The 22,555-nt window shown below is 42.4% G+C and overlaps 1 protein-coding gene and 1 long non-coding RNA gene across 3 annotated transcripts in view; one reads left to right on the forward strand and one right to left on the reverse strand.

Annotated features, from left to right (window-relative positions):
* The window catches only part of VOPP1 (VOPP1 WW domain binding protein), a 67,178-nt gene extending 46,205 nt beyond the window's left edge, over nt 1–20,973 (forward strand). For both annotated transcript variants that reach the window (XM_083825855.1, XM_083825856.1), the window contains 3 exons: nt 13,714–13,791; nt 15,928–16,064; nt 19,728–20,973. In XM_083825855.1, the coding sequence (XP_083681981.1) occupies nt 13,714–13,791; nt 15,928–16,064; nt 19,728–19,909 (397 nt within the window). In that variant the 3' untranslated portion in view covers nt 19,910–20,973. The remainder of the gene's footprint in view (nt 1–13,713; nt 13,792–15,927; nt 16,065–19,727) is intronic.
* On the reverse strand, nt 498–13,705 carry LOC310895055. Its single transcript, XR_014580406.1, has 2 exons — nt 6,822–13,705; nt 498–6,554 (listed from the first exon to the last, which is right to left on the reverse strand). It is a non-coding gene; the product is annotated as an uncharacterized lncRNA (long non-coding RNA).
* Nucleotides 20,974–22,555: the final 1,582 nt, after the last annotated feature.

Raw genomic sequence — 22,555 nt, forward strand, 5'->3', positions numbered from 1 at the left:
CCCTGTGATTTCAGTCCCGTGCTGATAGTATGTCATGTCTCTCTTGGAGACACTTTGTATTTGAATGAATAGATTAGCTTGTCAGCTCAGAAATAGGAAGTCCTGTGTTGGTTCAGAGAGATCCTGTGGTACCCTTGGAGTAAGGCCTCCCAGGACTGGCATGTCAGTGTGCCATATCTCTTCTGGGGAGGCATTTCTTCATAGAAGGCGCCTCTTTTCTTAAAATTGTGCAAAGTAACAGAAATCTGAGGTGACCTATCATATGAAATGGTTGTGAACTTTTGATAAAAGTTAAGTGGCAGAATAGCTGAGATAATCTTCCCTGTAAAGCCTCTACTTCAGCTATCCAAAGCCAGAGATAAGGTTGTGTCTGCTAAGCAAAAAGAGCGTGATAAGAAATCAGAGTGCTAAAATAAGTGTCCTGGACAGACAGCTAGATTGGGGACAAAATTTGCAGCAATACAACTGTCTTTTTTGTAACTGAAGTGTTTGGTTTATATATATATATATTTTTTTTTTTTTGATTCAGCTTGTCTTCTACTGTAATTATTTTGAAAAGAAAACGCTGTTACAAGTGTTGCTCAAAACCTTCTTAAAATGTGTTGGTTGTATTTTCTGTACTTAAAGCTCAGGCAGAGGTGGAAGTCTCTATTACAGAAATGATCATATATCTCTAAGTAGCTAATGGTATTGATATTTTTAAAATATTTTTCCAGTGGCCATAATTGTTATAGCCTTCATAAATGAGCAATAAGCTTTAGTTTAATGTTTTTTTGTTGGTGTTTTTTTTTTTCCAGATAGATTTCTATTTCTTCAGGCAATTATGGGGAATTATGAGGATAACTTTCCAAAGTTTTCTAACGCTGTTGTGTGAATGTGTTAACTTAAGGTATAGCTTATTTCAGGCTGGAAGCCTTCATGAAAGCTTGCCAGGATTTTTAGAGACATACTGCAGCTTGGCTGTTGATACAGAGAATTTCTAAGAGAACTCTTAATTTACTTCTTTAACCTAACCAACTAGTTGAGTCATGAGATATTGTCAGTTGGTTACTTCTCTCTTGCTTCAGCAAAATATTTATTTCTGTGGTCAGGAAAAATAAGTAAACACAAATTAAACTGGGAAAGGAATTAGTCATTGAATTCTAATTTTTGTCCTTTGGAAAAGAAGACAGTCAAATTGTCCATGACTGTGCTGAAAGAATTAGATCCTACTTCTTGTTTGGATGCACAAAAAGCAGTTCAAAATCGAAGCTGCCGGAACAGGCTTGTCTCTGATTCTCCACAAGGATCATCATCCTACCCTCACTTAAACTAGCTCAGTCTTGTTCTAGATGTAGTTGAAGTGCTGACAGTTGGCAGAGGAGACAGTCGAGATACTTCTCCGACTTGACGCAGCGAATAATGACACACAACACAGCACAGTGAATGCATTAGATTGCGGAACCTCCTCCTCTGGATACAGATGCCAGCAGCACTGAAGATACTCTAATTGTTGTTTTTTTTTTCACTTGTCAGTTGGGAATGAATAGCGGAGGGAAGGCTGCCTTACATTCACTGATGAGGAGTAGTTTGATTAGAATAATTATGAATGTATATCTTATTGCAGGGTGAAGTATGCTCCAGGTATGACTGACCAATCCCACAGGGCTTTTCTGTTTATTTTTCCTCCTGTTGTTAGCTACCATCACATCTAATGAAGTGATAAAATCCAGATGCTAGAACCTGCATGTTTCTAATCCTTTCCTTTCTAGACGCTGTGGCATATTTATAAAGCAGCACAAATGTTTTTGAGTGTGACTGGTAAGCACATGTTCAGGGAAATGGAAATACGGCAGGTTAATGAAGTAGTCACCCACAGTAAGGGGGATTGGCTGATTTAAAGGGAGAAAAGAATTTTGATGTTATCCAATATTGAGTTAGCATTATTTCAGATCATCCTGATGAATTATTATGTGCTGAAGTTTTTAATGATGTGATATTCTAAGAGAAGTAGTGAGGAAAGGAGAGTAACTCTTACTAGAGAGCTGGAGAGTAATTCAGATGGGAAGGGCTCTCAGGAGATCTCCAGTCCAACCTCAGAAATAGGGTCAGCCATGAGGCCAGACTAGGTTGCCCTGGGCTTTATCCGGTTGGGTCTTGGGAAAACCTCCAAGGAAAAAGAGAGCACAGCCTCTCTGGGCAGTACAGTCTGTTGCCTGTCTGTCTTCGTGGTGAATAAGTGTGTTTCTTTTGTGTGTTTCCCACATATTAAGTCAGACCCTCCTTTGTATACGTTCATCGTCTGTTGTTGTCCCACCCTTCACCACCAGGAAGAGCCTGACGCCATCTTCTCAGTAACCCCCTCCTGGGTACTGGCAGGCTGCCCTTGGGTTCCTCTGAAGTTGTTTCTTCCCTAGGCTCAACAAGCTCAAGTCCCTCAACCTCTCTGCATGGGGCAAGTGCTCCAGCCTCTGAATATCTTTATGTACCCCTCTGATGAGCTTGCTGCAGTTTATCAGTGTTGTTCTTCTTACTGGGGGGTTGCAAAATAGACTAGTGTTTTAGATGTGGTATAAAGAGTGCTCAGTGAAGGGTGATAGTTACTTTGCTTGATCTCACTAGGCTTCTGTTAGCCTTTATTGCTGCTGTGGCACACTGCTGTCTTGTGTTTAGCTTGCTATGTGCTGTGATCCCCTAGGGCCTTTCCAGTAGATCTGCTCCACGACCTGCAGGATGTTCATCCTTTCCACAGGCAAGGCTTTTGTGTTTGTCTTTGTTCATTTTTATGAGGTTCCTGTCAAGTCATTCCTCCAATCAGTCCAGGTCTTTGAGTGGCAGCCCTGCCCTTGAGCTCACTGACTGATCCTCCACAAGTTTGGTGTTATCTTGTGGACTTGGTGAGAGTACCATATCACCAATTAGTTACACGCTTGTCAACAGAACAAGTCCAGGCCTCTGAGCTACCATCAGGGGGTTACTTCATCTTCTCCAGGGGGAGTGGGACCCATAGACCACTGTTCTCTGAAGTGCAGAAGGCCTTGCTAAGGTCAAAGTAAGTGACATCTGCTCTCTGGCTTGTCTACAGATACCATTGTTTTACCCTAGAAAGGCCTTTAGGCAAGTCAGGTGTGATTTACCCTTGGTAAATCTACCTGTGCCAACTGTTTTCAGTCACTTTATTCTCCTTCCTATGCCCAAAAACATGTATCAGGAGGACTCTGTCCTTTTTTTTTTTTTAATTTATTTCTTTGCCAGCAGCTGAAACGAGTCTGACTGGCTTATGGTCCTCCAGATCATACTTTTGACCTGTTTTGAAGATGGGTGCAAATTTATGTTTTTCCAGTGGCAGGGGATCTCCCCCAGTATCCATGACTTCTCACAGATGCTGAAAAGTGGTGTTGCTATATGACATTAGCCAACTCTCCCTCTGCCCTTGGGTGAAGCTCATCTGGTGCTATGGACTTGTATACCTTTGTAAGCAATCTGTGACTTGATCCTCATCTACCTCTGGTAATTCCATCACCTTCTCCAAGATTACCTGTAAGCACAGAGGCCTGGGAGATACTGCCAGTGAGCAGTGAGGCGAAGAAAGTGTTGAATACCTCAGCCTGTCTGTGTATGCTGTCATGAAATTGCTCAGCCCACTCAGTGGAAGGTCTGCATTTCCTTTTTTTTTTCTTACACTGTTAGTGTAGGAATAGAAGCTCTTCTTGATGCTCTTGGTGTCCCTTGCAAGTATCAGTTTTAGGTGAGGCTTGGCTTTCCAAATATCATCTCTACTTGCGCATCTGATGTTTTCTAAACTCCTCCTTCGGAGCCTGTACCTGGTTCCACCTCTTGAATACAGACTTTTTGCATTGGATGAGCTCTGTCATGTGTTTCCTGTGTATGTATGTTTTGGCTGGTCACTGGTGTGCTATTACAAGGAAGACCTCCAGAAAAGAACATGGAAACTTTCTTCAGAAGAAAATGCTACCATTGCTGCTAACAAAAAAAGTGAAGAACAGAAGGGGAGTGTCATCTTGTAACCGCTTCTAATTCTTGTTACGTGATGCAGGACCTGAATTCATGTTAAAAGCCTGTGCAGATGGAAGTACAGTATTTTTAGGCTAATATGTTCCTGCCATGGAAGGTAGTTTACTGCGTATAGCTTACAGCTGCACATGTACACAGTTATGTTAACTATTTGATTTTTCAGTTGGAATTAGTTTAAGAACCTTATAAATCTAAAAAATGAATGCTTTGAACATAAATAATCCTAGCAAACATATGTTCTGCAGCGTACAGGAACAGTCCATTCTTTCTCATATTTTAGAGAAGAATGCTGATTGTATTTTTTTTCTCTGTGGCTTTTGAAATTTCTTGTGTATTTCCACATAATTCTCTTGGTTTGCTGATTAAATTTTATTGTATTTATCACATTATCACACAGTCATATTCATTTGGGTTTTGAATGTAAGCCCTTATTCGCTTGGTAGCCAGTCTATAACAACAGTTCTGCATTACCAAGAACCTGAAAAATGTTCCAGGTGCAAACAATAGACAAGTTCTCTCTCACCCTTACCCTGAGAGCTCAGGAAGCAGTTCTTCTGTCAAAGTGTGTACAGGAGGCTGAGGAAAAACCCACCATCTAGACAGGGGCTGTGTTGCATTATGGGCGTTACTTTCTGTGCTCTGCATCCTGTTATGTTTACTGCTTTTAATTAAGTTGGCTTTCCTGATGATACACTTAGCTTTCCAATTGCAATTACAGCTGCACGAAATGTCAGCAGGTGTGTGCTTAGGGCAGTAATCTAGCTGTTGATTTATTCTTCCATTTGATTTGAAAGCAGCATGGGAGGGAGAGGGGACGCAGCGTAGCAGTTTTTGCACGATTCCAGACATCTCAAATGGCTGGCACAGTAAAGAAACAGACCTGGATTTGGGCCAGGGCTACCAATTTAGCAGCTACAGGAAGGGCCTGTTTGTATACTTAATTCAACTCAGGAACGAAAGCGCACGGGTTGTCTGTTGAAGGAGGGCAGCAGGAACTATCATACCATCTGTATATAAAGGCAACAAAACCCCACCACCATTGCTAAGCCCTATGTGGTCTTAAACAATAATGATACAAAACATCACAACTAGCTTCAGTTGTCCATGTCCTTACTTCAAATAAGGTGCTGGATTCCCTTGATGTTGACAAATCTGTGGATGTTGCAATCCTGAGCACCGTAATCACCCACCTACTAGAAGCCTTGAATTTTCGTTGATGGATCAGTTGTCCTGTGCACAACCTGGGGTGAGTCAGGCTATCAAATTTACAAAAAGGATAGCTTGTAAGAGTGATTCCTGGTGAGGGATGAAGAATTTAATATCACTGCCTTCACAGGCAGTCAAGCAGGTGACTGACCAAATTTGAGATTTGAAGCTCTGGTCTCATCTCACTCAGAGTTGGAGGCTTACAAGGTGTAGGCAGCTTAGTCTGAGGGGGGAAAAAAAAAAGAGAGGAAGGAGGGAAAGGAGGCAGTCTGTCTCTTTGTGAAGTACTCCTCTGGGAGATGTGGGGTCTGAAATCAGACTCTGCCTTAGGTGGAGCAGGAAATGCAGTCCTACTCCCTTTTACTTTCACAGTTGTGACTTACTGTGAGTGAGCCTCAGTGTTTCCAGTTGGAGCTGTTTGGCTTGAAATGTTCATCAGAGCACTAACTCTTCCACGTCCCAGGAAGAACCCTAATGCAAGGTGGAGAGGCAATTTCTTCTGGCTTCCTGTCAGAGGGATAGGAAGGCTGGTAGGTGGTTTGAGCTCCAGTGAACTGCATCAGGGAGCACTGGACCCTAAAGTCATCTTGAAGTTTCTAACCCTTTCTGGACAGGGAGACCTTGAATGAAAATTTTGAAAGACTTGCTAGCACCTAACTGTTGACCATTAGTACCTACTGGGTTCCTGGACACCCATTGCCCCCTGCCAGCAGATTGCTCGTAATCTCCTGAAGCAGATAAGGGATTAGATGTAGTAGGACTACTTGCCCACTGGGAGAGAGATGAAGTACTAATAGTGTGTTTAATATGGGGCTGGATGATTAACTATGAGACCTTCTGGTTCCTGCTGGTATGAGAAATTTACACGTCCAACTTCAGAAAATTAAGAACTGTCATGGTACAGTTTATCTATGTCTTCATTTTGCTAGAACCTTAAATTAGGCTGTTTCGCTGCTTTTGTTCAGCTGAAGAAAAGCCTGCAGCCTTGTTAAAACATGGGTATTTGAGGTGCTGTATACTGCCACTGATGGATAAAGCCCAAAGCCACAGTAGGAGCAGAGAAAATGTCTAAATGTGTGTGTGTGGGCCAGAAAGCCAGGAGATTTGCAACCTTTACAGACAACAAAAAATCCCTCTGCAGAGTGGCTTTCCTCTTGGGGTCTAAGAGGAGAGAGCTGAGGATATGGCAAGCCATTGGGTAGCAGAAGGTTTGTGGTGTGGCTGGTTTGATAGTAGCAGCTGAGCAAATACTTCTTAGCTCATAAGAAGTAGGGAAGGTTTTACTGTATTCTGCTGAGTTCTTGCAAGGAGATAGCGTTTTATAAGCTCTTCACCTAAAGAAGTGAGAAATAATTCATTTTTCATCTGCTGCCTGCTCTTATTTTTCATGTTTATGTGAAAGACAGGGGTCAAGTATCTTGTCTCATTGTGGGAGATTTTAATTGTCCCAAAGCAGACAGAAATCTAATCTGAGCAAATATCAGTTCTGTCTCTGTTATTTCTACTCAGTAGAAAAAAATTACCTGAAAGCCCCTTTCCTCCTTTTGACCTTCTTTTTGCCTTACATTTTAACTAGTTAAGAGCTGGGTGATTTCAGGTACCTGGTAACTCTGTCTCGAGTGCTCCCCTGGTTACCAGCAGCAGTCTTTTACGTCCAAGTACAGACGTTCCACTGAGGTCCCAGCTGCATTTCATCTGTGAAGCAGTTATATTCCTTATAATTATATTAGCCAAAATCAGACCTACATATTAAAATATGCTGTTCTTACATGCACTGAGAGATCACCTTTGCTATGTATAAGAAGAGAAACACAAGAGTGACTTACCCAAGCAAAGCCAATGGCTGACAGAAAGGTAACCAGATTGTTGCACATAACTACTGAACCAGTGATTTTCAATCTGTTTCAATTTCTTGGGCCCTGAATTTTATCTGGAGAGATGCATGCTTTTGCATAGCAAATGTAGGTGTGGCTGCAGTAGGCTTGCTTCTGTGTTTTACTGTGATCCCTTTGAGAGTTTTGGTTCTCCTCAACATTAGCCACAGGTGGTAAGATAAAGACCTTTTTAATAGATCACTCCTAGTCAAAGGTATCTTATTTGTAGCGTGTGTGCATGTAAGCATGCTCAGCATGGATGGTTTTGGGTGCTGAGAACCTGTGACTACAGGTAACCATGATGAGGTTGTCTCCTTCCTTAAAATTAGCCAAATTAAAATTATGCCAGGGAGACACAACCAGCTCTAAGACTGAGGCTGGAAAGCAGATGTTGCCCATCACTTCACTTTAACAGCCAAAGACTTTGCACTTGTTGCTGTTCCTCAAGCATTTAAGTGGATGACAGTGGAGGGATATGGCATTCATGTTGTAGCATTTTTCTGGAGAGAGATTAAACCACTTTGGGACTTGCTGCTGAAAAATTACTTAGGTGAGACACCTGAATTGGACTCTGTGTTTTCAGGGGCGTACTCAACAATTTCCATGCTCAGTGGGCTGCTATAGCAAAAATGGATTCCTTGAGACAACCTCTCCACCATACGTATAATGTTAAGCTCCTTCTCTTGTCTGGTGGTTTCCCCCATGTCTTTAGTCAGTAACCTGGGTCTTTATTTCCATAGTTTTACAGGCAGTGGCTTTGTTTTGAAAACTGCTTTTTCTTGAAAAACGGAAACGCGCATGCAAAATGGCTGTAAATTAATTGATCAGTGGTGAAATGAACTTGGTACAAAAATAATTCCCCTTCTTCCAGTTATACTGGTATTCCAGTATACCAGTATAACTTCCAGTATACCATATGCTTGGTGAAGTATACTGGATTCCAGTATGCTTCGTGTTGATTCTCTTCCTTGTTCCTCCTCCTTAAGGTCTAATTCTGATTTTTTTGTGGCAGGGTATTGCTCTTGAGCTTAGTGGCATTGCTCCTCATTCATGGCACAAGCAAGCCCTCTAAGCTTCATCAGGATTGTCTTTGCTGATCATTGTGTGATGTTTGCCTGCTTTGTTTTTTCTTTTTTGTTTCGTGGCTTGGTGTTTGTTTTTTGTTTGTTTTTTTCTCTGTTCAGCATCACAGCATCCTGGCATCTGAGTTTCAAGCAGATTAAATATCCTAAAAAAAAAATTTGAAAAAGCACGCAACTTTTTTTTTTTGTCCTTGAACAAATAAGTACGTATGCATACTTCAGCTGTCTGCCTTCATCTGTTTAACCGTAGCAGACCTGACTTGAAGGCCCAGCGTCAGCTCTGCATGGAGGTGACCCAGTCTCAGTGGCTTATCCCTTTCAGTTCTTACGAACACTTGTGGATCTCCTTCTGGTGATTTGCCTGTGCCAGTATTAAGACCACAGCTGGAACTTCCTTAGCTTCATCTAATGCTACTAGACATTTCCCACAAATCTTTCTCTTCTGTTCTTAATTTCAGTCTTCTGCTACGCCCTCTGTTACTTATATTTAACTCTTGGTTCTGCCAAGGGGTCATAAATGATGCAGCAATCATTTAACTTATCACTGGCATGCAGCCTTTTTTGGAATCACAGTCAGGCTTGTCTACAGGACGCAAGTTAGAAATCACACAATTTACTGTATGTAAAGGACTTTTGGTTGTGGATTTTTCGTGGTTTTGTTTCACCCTTCCTTCCTCTGTCCCTGTGTCTAGAGCAGGCTTTCTGCCACCACATGTGGATTAACAATTTGTGTTTTGTTTTATGCTTCTAAAAGACATGGCTAGTCAAACATCTTCAATGTTAAATCAGATTTTGGCACATATGATACAAACAGTTTAGAGAGGAAAACTAGGAACATTACAGCTTGCGTTTCAAAGGGATGGTGTTGATGGGGAATAAGTTAGACCGCTATGACCATACGGTCTTCTAAAGACTGTAATCCTTGTTTACCTCTTTAATTTCTCCATTTTTCATCAAGTGCTGATCAGGGAATTACTTTTAGATGCAGTTCTTTCCTGCAGCAGCTCAGCTAAGAAGGGACTTGTTTGGTTATGTAGATGCACGTATACATGGAAAAAATAGCTTCTGGACTGTTAAATCAAGCAGTTGTTATCTGCAGAACACATGCAAGTACAGGGTTTGTTTTTGGGGCTTGGGTCATACCCTGTACCCTTCGTGTGAAACTTGTTGCTTTGCTTGTCTATTAAGGAATGAAATTCGGCTTCATGATTTAAGTGAAAACACATGTAAAAAGGTTGTTGCTGTGATCTTACAGAGTGTAACTTTGATCCCTGACACAGCAGTTCCTTGGTGTGCTAGTAATGCACGTAGTTAGACGTGGAGATGCATTCATTTCACTTCACTGAATTATGAATGAAAAGATGTACCTTCTAAATCATAAATTATGTCGCGGGCAGTTTCTAAAAGAGAGAACATATGCTTGGTGAAGTTGCAGATTAGCAAAGCAACTAGTGGATCATGTCTTATCCTACATAATGGATTAAATTTTGATCTATGATGCAGGCATTGCCCTGGGGAAATGCAGATCTTGGATCATTGTTTATGTGTGAAAGAGGGAAATTGGCTTTAGAATAGTCTTCTGCAGGGGATGAGCTCAGTCCAGTTTAGATTGGTTGTATAGCTCATTCCTCAAGAATGCAATTCTGTAATAACTGATGTGTCCAATTTAAGGAAGACAGAACCAAACGTGACAAATGTTTTTTTTTAATTCCAAGCAACTCTGTTTGTTTGTTTTCAAGTAAAATTGCCCCAAAGCAAAATTTTAATCCAGCATGAGAGGCAGACAGACGTTCCAGGGGACTATAACTGTTGGGATTGCTGTGTGGAAGGTATACCAGCACTAGGCACAACCAGTCCTTCCCTGTTAAGCACAGCCAACGCACAAGGGTAATTTAAAGGACATGCATATCAATTCAATAAATATATGTGTGTGTGCTTCATTGTTTTTTTTCCGAACCAAAGTCTTAATTCTGCTGGGATTTGCTATCAGGCAGTAAGAGATAGTACATCAAAGATTGATTATGCTTAAGCTTGTTTGTTGCTCCATTAATAAGCTGATTTTATTGTCATCTTTTGCCTGCAAATAATAATGGCTTTTATAAGTAAGTTAATTTTGTTGTAATTAGGATCAATGTTGGCAGAAGTTGTGTTGTTTTTTCGTAGTACATTGAACGAAGAACAAAAGATGAGCAGAGCTTTCGAACAGTGCCCGAGCAGTGCTAGCAGCAAATGGCCGCTTGTTCTGCCAGTCTGTTTGAGCAGCTGCTACCAACTGGAGGAAAATACGAACAGCCAGCACATTGCGATCGTGGTACCATCCGTGATTCTGGACTCCTACGTACCTGTGTTCATACTCACAGACACAAAATCACTTGCTTGCTGTTATAGGTAAAAAGTGAGTGTTACTTGTGTCAGATCTCAAAGAGATTTCCCTTGAGTCATGACACTGGTTTAGCTTCACAGATCAACCCAGTAAACACAATGCTTAGCCTTGGATGAGTTGCCTTGGAAAGCGTATTGGCTATTATAAAATGGGCTTACTCTAAACACAGCCATAGGGAGAGACTCCTCAGTCTTTTGCATCTCATTTTCAACCATTTGAAAATGCAGTCATCTGTGTAGGAGACAAAACTCCTTTTTGATGGCCTGTTTGTTTGCCATTCAGTGGTCTCAAGAGCTTCATAAACATTCAGCAGTTGAGCCTTTCTGCCTTCCAGCTGGTACCTTCGTCTTCTTTTGCAGGAAGAAAATTGAAGGTACTGACACTTTAAAAATGGTGCTGACTTGTAGCCTAGATAGTTTAGAGATTAAAAGTAAAAAGTCAATTCAGGTACTGCACTCATCACACAGATGCTATTTTTAATATTCATTGTTGGAACGACCATAATTACAGATTTTTAAAATAGCCTTTTCCCATCCCTTCTTGCTCTAGAGAAAACAGATAAAAAATAAGCTGGGGGAGGAGGAGTATGTCTCATCTCCCAGACTCTGGATTTTAGTTGGAGTCTAATAAAAGCAAAGCTCCTGGGGCTTGGCTTGATCAGGAAAATTATTTGGGGGCTTTCAAGTTAGAAAGAAGAGCATCCGCTCCCTGTCCCGTGAGATGCTGTGGTGAGGTGTGCGTGTGGAGGCCAAGGTGCAGAGCGCCCACAGCCCCCAAACCCTTCAATTTTTGGGGCCTCAGTTGCCTGAAGAAGGGCTACAAGAGGGCAGTCCCCTGGTGATTCTGGGTGCTCATTCCCTGTCTTTCACAGATCGGAGCATAGCTCACTCTTTCGAAATGCGGAGCGGCAAGAATCGGTGAGAAGTGTTTTTATATGCTAGCACAGTTGTCCCACACAGTAGACCTCCAGCTCCATCCTTCTGGATGGATTAACAAGCCGTTTCCTCTGCTTTTCTGGCCCAAAGAGCCTTAAAAGTCCTTGCTGTGCAGCATCAGCAAAAGGGCAAGCGCTCATTGGTGTGGATTAACAGCTGTTAATGTGTTTAACAGCATCAGGGTTACTGTCACTGTTGTTTTAGCAGAAGGCAGAGGCTGCCCCGCCATTTTGTAAGTGGCCTAATCCTGTCAGTGCGTTTAAGGCTTGTCTTTAAAGCTCCCATTGGGTCGATCTGCACGGGGAGCATGGAGGAATGCTTTATTTCTTGGCCCCAGTCAGGCTCAAAGTTAATGTTGGCTTGCAAAGTCCTGTTGGTAGTTTTCTGATATCTGGTAGTTTTCAGTATGAGCAATTGTTAGGGTCATGGTGAGCTTTAAAAAAGAGATGTTGGCGATGGGGATGCTTTCTGGTTCAGGGACAGTAAAGTGGGTATTTTCTCCTCTGGTGTTAGCAGCTTACGACGCTCAAATGCCAAGCTGGGTGTCTGAGCACAAGAGGGGACCTTGCCGTGCTGACCGAAGTATCAGATCCTCAGGCTTACTAGAAGAAATCTTGCCTGCCTGTCATCAGAAGGGTGGATGCAGTTTTCACTGGCAGATTATGTATCCGTAGATCATCCTCCTCTGCCCCCATTTACAGGCTGAAGCCTGTGAGACTTGATGAATTTTCTGAGTGGAGGTGTGTTAATTGAGCATGTAACTGTGTAAATGGCTGTACAATTACCCAACTGTTTTTTTTTTAGCTTGGCATGCCAGTATGGGAGCACAATTATTTAGTTGGGCAAATTTTCCCAAACCCGGATGCTTAATTAAATGTGTTCATTGAACATACAGATATAACCACCCTTAAAAAGATTTATCCAGTTGTGATACCCACCTCGTTTCCTTTGGTATGCGGATAATCTGAATATTTTCACCCAAGTCTGTAACATCCCATGGTTTCTGTGTTACCTCTGTCCTTTATCCTGCTAAACATGTAGCGTGTTTCCTTGGTTTGGGAATGGCAGTTACCATAGAAATTGTTCAGAGGTTGTTGCTGTTAACGTATGTGCTGGCTCTGGTTTGAGTGAAGCTGTACCTTGTGCTTGCAGTGGCTGGTGCTGTAATATTTTTAAAGCTGTTCCATTCGATATGAAATATTAATTTGCAATGCATTGTTGGAGGAAAGCCTACTGAAATAATGGGAGTTGTTGGCAGCTGCAGTCTGCTGCAACTTCTGGAAAGCAAAAAATGCCTTTAAAATTGCTAATAATGGTACACTTGAAGTTTTTTCTGCACTTGGTGTTTTCTGTGTTTGAATGCTGCCAATGTGTGAAGAATGAGTGATCTGGCACTTTTTGACTTTGTAATTCTCGACTGTTGCAGTGAATAAAACCCCAAATGGTTCATGTTTGATGCATGCAGCATTCATTTACTGTGAAACAAAATACAGTAATACCACTTTTCTTTGTAGCATGTCCTGTTATATAGAATTAAATGCTAAAATCAATCTTTTTGAGGCAGCTTTCAAAGAAGTATATAGGAAGACAGTTTCAATAACATGTACAAAGCTTCTGGGTTGTGGTAGTGCCGTGCCATGGACATGTACACGTGAGTGACAACCTTACCTAGCCACGTGTAGTTTGCTGTTAGCAGTTCAGCTGGACTTCTTTCCTGGTGGTAGCTCTGGGATCCTACACTGGGTGGTAGTCCCAGCGAGCATGTATATATGGCAGTCGAGGAGTGAGGACCGTGGTATTTTCTTATTCCTACAACTTCCTGGACCAGGAGCAACTCCAGGAAAATGGACAGGGTGCAAGAGTAGATCAGGCCGGGGTTACTGTCTGAGATGTTAGCTCCTTCACAGCCCTAAATAAGCAGTGGTGTCTGTCCTTATCAAGAGCCCCAGCTGCGCTTTGTGCCAGCAGGGCAGCAGTTGCAGGTTTTGCCTCCCAGGCTCACAGTGATGTTGTAAATAAAGCTTCTGGCAGGGGGGCTAGCAGCATCTGAGTCAGGGACTCCTCTCTGTGTTTAAGCTCTGTAGTGTTAATTTAAAACAACTGAATTTGCTGGAAGTTTTATGTTGAGTTTGTATTCCCTTCCCCAGTCTGATCTGATGCTGTTTTGCTCTGAGTGATAACCACTCCCCTAACATCCTTTTGTCTTTTTTCCTGTGCAGATGTCGCTCCTATGAGGATTGCTGTGGTTCAAGATGCTGTGTAAGAGCTCTCTCTATCCAGCGACTATGGTATTTTTGGTAGGTCACAGCTAAATTTTGATTTTAATGTTTCCAGTGGTCTTTTCTTGTCGTGTTTGTAGGACATGAATCAGGGTATTGCCAGCCCTAGTATTTTAAAATAGTTACAAGTGTGTGGTAATATATACGTGTGCGCATAAATGAAAGGACTTTATTTTTTTGCTTATACATTCCTCTTGATGCTCCCAACAATAACAAAGAAGTGTTTCTATGATAAACAGTGAGAAAATACTAGAAAAGGAGGCTACTTGTTTCAGGTTGGCCTTTCCTGTTTCTGCATCCTGTTGGGCTGTACAGGCAGGCGTCTCACATTTGTCCTTACACCCATCCCAGCTACTTCCAAATGGCAGCATTTGTCCAGTTTTGTTGGACACTGAGTTTTAAAAGGGAGTTGCATAAGGAGAGTTGCGTGCTTATGCAGGGTTTAAGGAAGTCTTGCCTGATGAATTGAGGCTTCAATAAAAAGGAAAGAGTAGTGCATTTATGACTCTAAGGATTTTACTGGAGATGACAGCAAGGGAGAAGAAGGCAGAAAGATTTGAGCTTGCGAAATCAGCAGCTCAGTACTCTGGATAAAGCTTAAACTAATCACTTTTATATGCATAACGAAAAAATAAGGTAAATTCTTTTTAGAGAGGAATTTAAGAAAACACCTGAATAAAACCTTCTCATTACAGTAGAGAGAAAGCAAAAGCTCTCCAAGAAAACCTGGCTTTAGGAATTTTTTAGAATTTGAAGACTGCTTAAAAAAAAGCCTTCAAAATTGAAATGAATAACCACTGAAAAACAGAAGCCTGATATAATACAGAGATTTCCCAAAGCAGACTGTGGGATTTCAGTGTACAATCCTTACTGATATAACTGAAGAGTTCTACATCTGAATCCCTAGAGTGACGTCGTAAATCTCTGTTTTTCTGTTCAGAGCAAATCCTTTGCAGGAACGCAGCCAAAAAGGAATACATTAATTTTGGCTTAGGGAAACAGGACCTCATTCTTCTCATGTCCACTGTAGAAACAAGAACAGAATTTGACCCTTTGCATAAAATATCTCCCACTGTCATGCAGTGTCACAGTTCCTCTCAGGCCTCTGGGAGTGCTCCAGAGAAGATAAGTGTGGTGTGTAGGCTTGCCTCTGGCCAACTTAGGCAGAAAAAATAAATACAAAAATGCTCTTCTTGCCTCCAACCTTTCCAAAAGAGCACAGCTTTATTGTCTTCCCGAAAAGGGCCCTGAGAATAAAGGAAATGAGGTGGCAATTAAAGTCGAAGAACCACTTAGGTTTACTGGAACTTGCATCAGTCACTACTGCATCTGATAACTAATTAAAGAAACACAGGGAAAGTCACTGTTTGAATTAAAGTACTCTTAAGAACAAAATCTCCTGATGTGCTGTGGCTGCATATGCCTGTTTTCACAGCATCAGGGCAGGAGAATGATGAGGAAGCCTTGGTCAGGTTGGAAGAGGAGCTGAGGAGAACTGAAGCAAAATAATGTCCTTTTCTTTAACAATGTATATGTTGTCTAGGAAGCACAAAACAAAACCTGTCATTTTCACTGCTCAATGCTTTAGTCTTCTTGCTTGAACTTAAATGTCAGTTACCCTATTTCCCATGAGAGACAAAATTGCAGTGTTACTCATTTAAGAACATCTAAGAATCTTCTTTTAAGAGCAGCTGCAGAATAACATTCCTGTTCCTACAGCCAGACCTCCCCACCCCAAACCTACTGGCCAGCCGAGGTGCTGTGAGAGCTAGACTTGGGTGCAAGATGCGCAGTTTGTATCTGTACGGATGTGGAATTTCAGTTTAACAATCCAGTAACGAAGGTCAGATATGAATCTGAACTTTCCAAAAGTTCAAGGGTGTTTCAGGTTCAGATTTGTGTTTTATATGCCAGTAAACATTGAACAGTAATAAAGCGCAAGAAATGTCCACAAGTGCCCCAAGAACTGGCGATCTCAGATGCCATAGGTCTGCTCTCTAGAGACAACCTGTGCAACCTAAATGATTCTGTGATGCAAGAAACCCCAATACAAGCCATAGGTTGATGGCTGGTAGGTTTCGTTCAGTGAACAATCTCAGTTTGAGAGCTGCCTGAATGCAGGTGGATTTTGACCTCCTTCCTCTCTTTGCCTAGGTTTCTTTTGATGATGGGAGTTTTGTTCTGTTGTGGAGCTGGTTTCTTTATCCGAAGGCGGATGTACCCTCCTCCACTAGTAGAAGAACCTACTTTTAATGTGTCTTACACCAGACAACCAGTCAACACTGCATCAGGTCAGAGACTGCTCGCTTAACAAATTCCATTGATATCTTATATTTACCAAATCATGAGAAATTGTGTGGGTGGTTTTTTGTTTGTTTGTTTTCCTTTGGGAGTGGGTGGGTGGGTTTGCTTTTTGAAAACTGGGGGATTTGGACAAGGAATTGCCCTGCACTAAACCATTCAGCCACCTCCTCTGATGAATGAAGTTCTGCCTTCCAAATGGCATCATGCAGCAGCAGTGTGCAACAGTATTTTGAAACCCAGGATAACACAACTTTCAGTTCCCTTCCATTATGGTTCCTAGCATCTTTACAGCTGTGTACCCATGAATGGGATGGCAAGAGCTCACTTTGCAGCGTAGACAAGGTGATAGGTAGCCAAAATCAGCAATGACATTTTCTTCATGTGAGGAATAGGAAGAAAGAGTTTTAAATATAGTTAATAACATTTGGCAGGGGTGAAGGAAAGCCCAATATTATTCTTCTGTGGTCTGGCAGTATTGCAAGTCTTCTCTTTTTGATTTGCCTTCCATGTTCTATGCTAGGGTTTTTTTTTGTGGCAAAGTTCTGCCTTTGTCAATGTGATTGCTCTCTGGTCAGTCATGGCTGTGAGCATCAGGAGGACCTGCCTAGTGATGGCTTCTCTGGCAGTACTGTTTCTAAGCTTATGTCTTACCCCCTGGCTGTTAGAGTCCCAGTTGGGAGAATCCTGCAGAGTTAAGACTCACCTGTAAGCAGAAGATGTCTGTACCTGGTGGGAGCGTTTTAAATCCAGCTGCCTCTAGTTGGAAGATGCACAGTGCTGAGATGACACCTGAATGCATGTTCAGGTGCTTGCGTTTTCCCAGTCACAGCAAGGCCAAACCAAGACATTTTTAACCAGTCTACTGATGGCAAAAGACAGTGCTCACGCTTGCCTGTGAAGGCACACATATGCAGGCTTGCTTGGTACAATGGCACTTTTCTTCCTGGGCTGTCATTTTGTCACAAGATATATTAGAGCGAGCTTAAGCCAGAGGATAACAACCTTTTCTGACAAGTTTTTAGGAACTGGCAATTTGTTTTTGTTTCACACTGCCTTGGAAGTGGAAGTACAAGTGAGTATTTTGCATTGAACTTTTGCCTTGAACTTCTTAGTTAAAAAACTTCTTTTGCTAAACCATCACATCTCTGTGCCATACTAGACAACCTCCTTAGAAAAGTGTCATAGAAACCATTTCAGCGAGCTCTGACTATGACCATTGTACAGAGATGGAGCATTCAGGCTCTCCCCTCCATCATGCGTGCTATTGGACACCCTCATGCATTGTACAGATTTTTGAAATGCTCTTTCTCGCATTCTTCAGCGTGTGCTCATAGACATGCACTTCTCCCTCTCTGTCACAGGTCTAAATGGATAAAGAGATGTTACAGACACAAACCATCACTCTATTCACCTTTTTTTTAAATCCGAAGTTGTTTTTTTTCTTTTTTTGTTTCTTTTTTATTTTATTTTTGGAAAGCATCCATTCAGCATCTGTTTTTCTGCTTTCCACGCATTTCCCCAGAGAGTATTTATTTTTCAGCAGTGGAGGTTTGGAGGCGGGGAATGAAACTAACTAAAGGATATTTTTAAGCCTGAAAAATAACTCCAAGATTATGTAAACAAGGAGCGTCTTTGGCTGGATTGGTGAATGCCAGATTTAATTTTAGAACATGTTTTTAGTTTTTCATGACACCTCATGGAATACAAATTGTGAGCAGATATAAAATAAGCACAAGACCTTTGGTAGCTTGCTTGTGCCACCTACTTCCAGATTGCTGTTGCTGTTTCTAAAAGCTTTGGGATCTGAGCTAAGCCCACCAAAACTTTTTTGTACTTGTTTTGCTGAACTTGGAGTCAGTCTCTCAGCAATCCCGAGTGCTTTCCCTGTTCCTTGCTTGCTGTCCTGCCTTTTCTGAATTCCTGCACCTTCTTGGTGTCTCTGTTGTGACCCCCGGCTGCGTGGGCTTGCGAGGTGGTGCGTGTGCCCCAGTTCATGGCTTCATTTTTGAGTTTCTGTGCTCTGAGGGACAGCTGGTGGTGCAGAAATGCAATGAAAATGCTGGGTTTGAAAACACCAGTTTTTCTAAAAAAACAGTGCAGCGAGCTAGCTACCTTACCTCTTTTCTCCCTGTGCACCTGGAAACTATAGAGCTGAGCAGGATTTAAGTTTGAAACAAAAAAAGCTTAAGAAAAAGTGCTCTGTGCTAAGAGGATATTAGCACAGACTCTGGAGAAGGAGCACTTGGGTCCTTTTCCCAGCCTGGCTCTCCTGCAGCTGCGTGCTAATGCTGGGTGGAAGCAGATCAAGGGTTCCTCATCTCCACAGCAAAGGAAGAGAGGCTGTGGAGTAGCCTTTTTCACTCACATAGGCAAAAAGAAAAAATCCTTCTTGTTATGAAGGAAGTAACTGCATTCACAATCTGCTTTCTGTCCTCTTTGCTGATAAGCATCCAAAAAAACCTCCTGAGCCAGATACTCCAGGCTCTGGGATTAGTTGCATCCATGGGCATTATGGCTTGACCAATCTGATCTTAATATTGTAAGGGTGCATTTTTGGATGCAGTATGTAAGTCCTTCCCGAATGCTTAAAGTACTAAAGGATGCCTAAAGCTTCAAGATGCCTGTATTCCTTCTGTGGTAATACTGAGTCCTAGAGTCAGCAAGTCATGAAAATGAAAGATTGAGTTGAAAATCCCTTAGAGGCTGTTTCATTATAGGAAGGATAGACTACTACCAAAAGAAGAAAGTGTGTTGCTCAGTCATAATATATATATATAAACTTCCAGTCCAGCCTTATTTAAAGAGACAGAGAGGAAGAAAAGGAAACTAATTAACATATTGAGATAGAGGCACTCTGTGACTTTAATTGCCAAAATTGCATTCAGTAGTCTTCCACTGGACATTGTGATGTCTGAGGAGGGTTAGATGCTATTTCCATTACTCCTCACGGCAGCGCTTTCTGTTACTCCTCATGTGTCACAATTAAGGAATTTAGTGTTTGATTGTAAGTTTCCGCTCCTTGTCCCTGCAGGCTCTGCTGTCGTTTCCTAAATTTAATCTGTGCTGAACAATATTGTCCCATTTTGTTAGCCAGCCATAATTGGCTTCAACTCAGACTGTTGCTTTGTACGTGTTTACTCCTTAGCCATATCCTGTCTTAGAGGGAAATGGGTCTGTCTGAGATGTGCTCTGACATACAAGAGAACCCAGGATGTTAGAAAATAATCTGTGAAGACCTCTTTGTCTCAGAAGACTTCCCACCAGAGTCGGGAGGTGCAACAGGAACCCCCTTTTGGTCCATCTGAGATTCCTTTCTGTAGGCATGACAGCTCTTCTGTCTGGAGAACCAAGGAGGGCTCCCTTTCAAGTGGCGTTTTGCTGGGGCAGTGGCGCCCTTCATTCCACTAAGTTATTTCCATGGCATGCAAAATTGAAACTTTTTGGTGAAATCTTGAGAAGTGAATGTAGTCCTGTCAGTCTGGGTCTTCCCTGGAATGGGAGAAACTTGGTTCCGTGTCCTTGGTCTGGTGGACACTTGGTGAGTGCACAGAGCACAGGTACACGGTCTCTCCTAACCCCTGGAAGAGCATGACTGCTGCCTGACGTTGCTGCTGCTGTTGATACCTTTTCTCTCCCTTTCTTTCTTCCAGGGTCACAACAGCCTGGAGTGCCGTATTACACAGATCCAGGTGGACCTGTGATGAATCCCATGGCTATGGCTTTCCACGTCCAGCCCAACTCCCCACAGGGAAACCCGGTTTACCCACCCCCACCTTCCTACTGCAACACGCCGCCTCCCCCGTACGAGCAGGTGGTGAAATCCTCCACGTGAGGACTCTGTGGCGCTCTGACCTGACTGTGAGAAGAAGGTGCCATTGCAAAATGACCAAGATGGTGGGCATCTGCCCTTTTTGAACACTTGCTAGTTCTCCGCGTCCTCTCTCCCTCCCTTCCCTGCACCTTTCCTCATTAAAGTTACTTGCAAAGGGGTGATTTTTAATCTTTTTTTTCAGTAGAAGTGAATTTTTTCTTTGTCTTCAGAATGAAAGAAGTTGTCTTTGTAATGCTTTTAATGGAAACCTATATTTAAAACCTGTATGTCTTTCTCTTTATTTATTGTTTGTTTCAACCACGTGTATAATCGCATTGTGGCAGGCTACCATAGCAGCTCTTTATGCAACCTCAGAGTGATGTGCACTCTCCTAAAATGGAAGAAATGCCCTCACCTAAGGGAAACTACAGAGAAAGAGGGCAGACATAGAAAAATCAGGGCAATGCTTTTACCAGAAATGGTGACCACCATCTTTTTTATTTATGGTTTTCTTGTAAAACTTGGTTCTGATGCACAACAGAGAGGCGCTGTGATAGAAGGTGCTGAGTGACTGGGGCACCACTGTTGGCTGAGTCACGGGAGCAGCTTTGCCAAGTGCCCTAGAGAAGAGACCTTCGCTACTTGAAATGGTGCATCTAAAAACGAAGGACCAGGAGCCGCGTGTTTCTTGGCCACCACCTGGACTCTGCCTGTGTGAGCTGCGTCCTGGCTCCCCTTGTTTTGCCGAAGGTGAGCTTGTGTGAAACAGCTGATGACCTAAACGTGGGTAGTGAGAGGGAAGTGTTAGAACCTCTGAACTACTTGTGCTTGTGCCTCTAGACTAAACGGTTAGAAATAATGAAATACTCAAGAAAATTTTCTTCTGTAATTTGGAGAACAATTACAATAAGAGGGAACGGGAGCACATTTCCCTTTGAAATTGATGGGAGTTTTGTCACTGAGAAGTAATACTTTTTATTATGGTCTTGCTGCTGCCACAAAGAGTACAAAGAAGAGCTGTCACGTCCGGGTGACGGATTTGTAAAATGCTCTCCTCTCTAGGATAAATAAATAACTTTTTGGGACTTGTGCTTGAGAGCAGTTCCTTAACCTGATGCACAAATGGTTTGGTTTTGCGTTAGCTCTTTGCGTGCTTTGCTTTGTTTCCCAGTTTGTCATCTCATGCTTGTGGCTGACTATCTGAGTGACCACAAGTCGACACCTTCAAAGAAACAGAGTCCCTTTTCCTGTGAGGGCTTTCAGACCCATCTCCAGCCAGGGCACAGAGGTCACCGAGGTAATTTGAAGTAATTCGAAGATCTATGTTGCTCAGGGAGCAAGAGTTTTATTGTGCTGCTAAGGCTTGCCAGTGGCTTGTGAGAATTTGTTCCTAGGCAGCAAGTTAGATTTGTGGAAATGACAGGAAAGAGCATCCCTTTCATCATAAACGTGAGTATCTAACAGAAAACACTCTGGGACACTGTGCTTCTGAATGCTGGTGGTGCTGGTAGTGGTACTCTGGAGCAGAGCGAACTTCTGAGGAGCTCGTTCCAGCAGAACTTGGGTGAAATTGTAACTGAAGTCATTGTTTGACAGGGAAGGGGAAACAAGTATTTTGCAACCTGCTGTACTGATGTGTGCTGGGGAGACCTGCTTGGCTTAGAAGCATTGAAACTCTGGTTCATGTTGTGATGTTGGTGTTATGTTCCCCAACACCCTCCCCTGTAACCTGCCTTCTGCAATGACCAGTGGCTGCTCAGAGTTGGGGAAAACCGTTTATGTGACACCGTCACTTGTAGGACGTGGTGAGAGCTGAGGTTCTGGTGCATAAGGATGGGTGATTCTCAGGTGGCCTCAAAGATCTTCAAAACGTTACTGAGCTGATTCCTCACCAAGAGGGACTCCAGGGAAATCAGAGCCAATGCGAGGGGTAGATCTGCGCTCTGAGCTTGCCCTTGTGTTACAGTCCTTGCAGGGTTCACCTGGACCGTATCCTACTAGGTTTGCTTAAGTACAGCATATGTTTAAAAAATGTTGAATAATTTTACCTTAGGCTGCAAAATACCCCTGCGTATGGTAAGACAGTGTGCTTTCTGTTGTGCTAGTGGGATTCCTGTGCTCTGTTCCAGAAAGAAGTTTGCCCGGTCTCTTGCTTATTGTTACAGAGAGTGCTTTATGGATTAAAATTCAGCCATCCAATTTCCAATACTTTTTCATTGTTCTCTTCACTGCACTTCCGAATGAAAAAATGAAGGCAGTCTGGATGAGCCTTCTGACTGGAAATTTATTAACAGTGAACCTAGGAAGGACAAAAATCTTAGTTTCCCAGAGCTGATATGAGCAAATGGTGTACCTACAGCCAAATCTTTAGTAACCTTTCTGTCATTGCAGGTGTTTCGATAGGCAGAGCTGTTTTCCAGTCACTTGGCTCTTTTCATTTGAAGTTGTGAAACATGGAAATGACTTCTCGTGTCAAATACCAGTTTTTCATGTAAACACCTGGAGACAACTGCCTGACAAGTGAATGCTTTGATTTTCTTAACTAATATCAGGGTTTTCTGCATTAACTTCATCATGCATGGGAGGACGAGAAGGAAGGGGCAGAGTTGTGAATTCCCCTCTTCTATTGCAGTGCTGCTGGGAGAGCTCTTGGGGTCACCTTGTCTC

The sequence above is a fragment of the Anser anser genome, assembly GCF_964211835.1.
Source record: "Anser anser genome assembly, chromosome: 2".
NCBI classification, from domain to species: Eukaryota; Metazoa; Chordata; class Aves; order Anseriformes; family Anatidae; genus Anser; species Anser anser.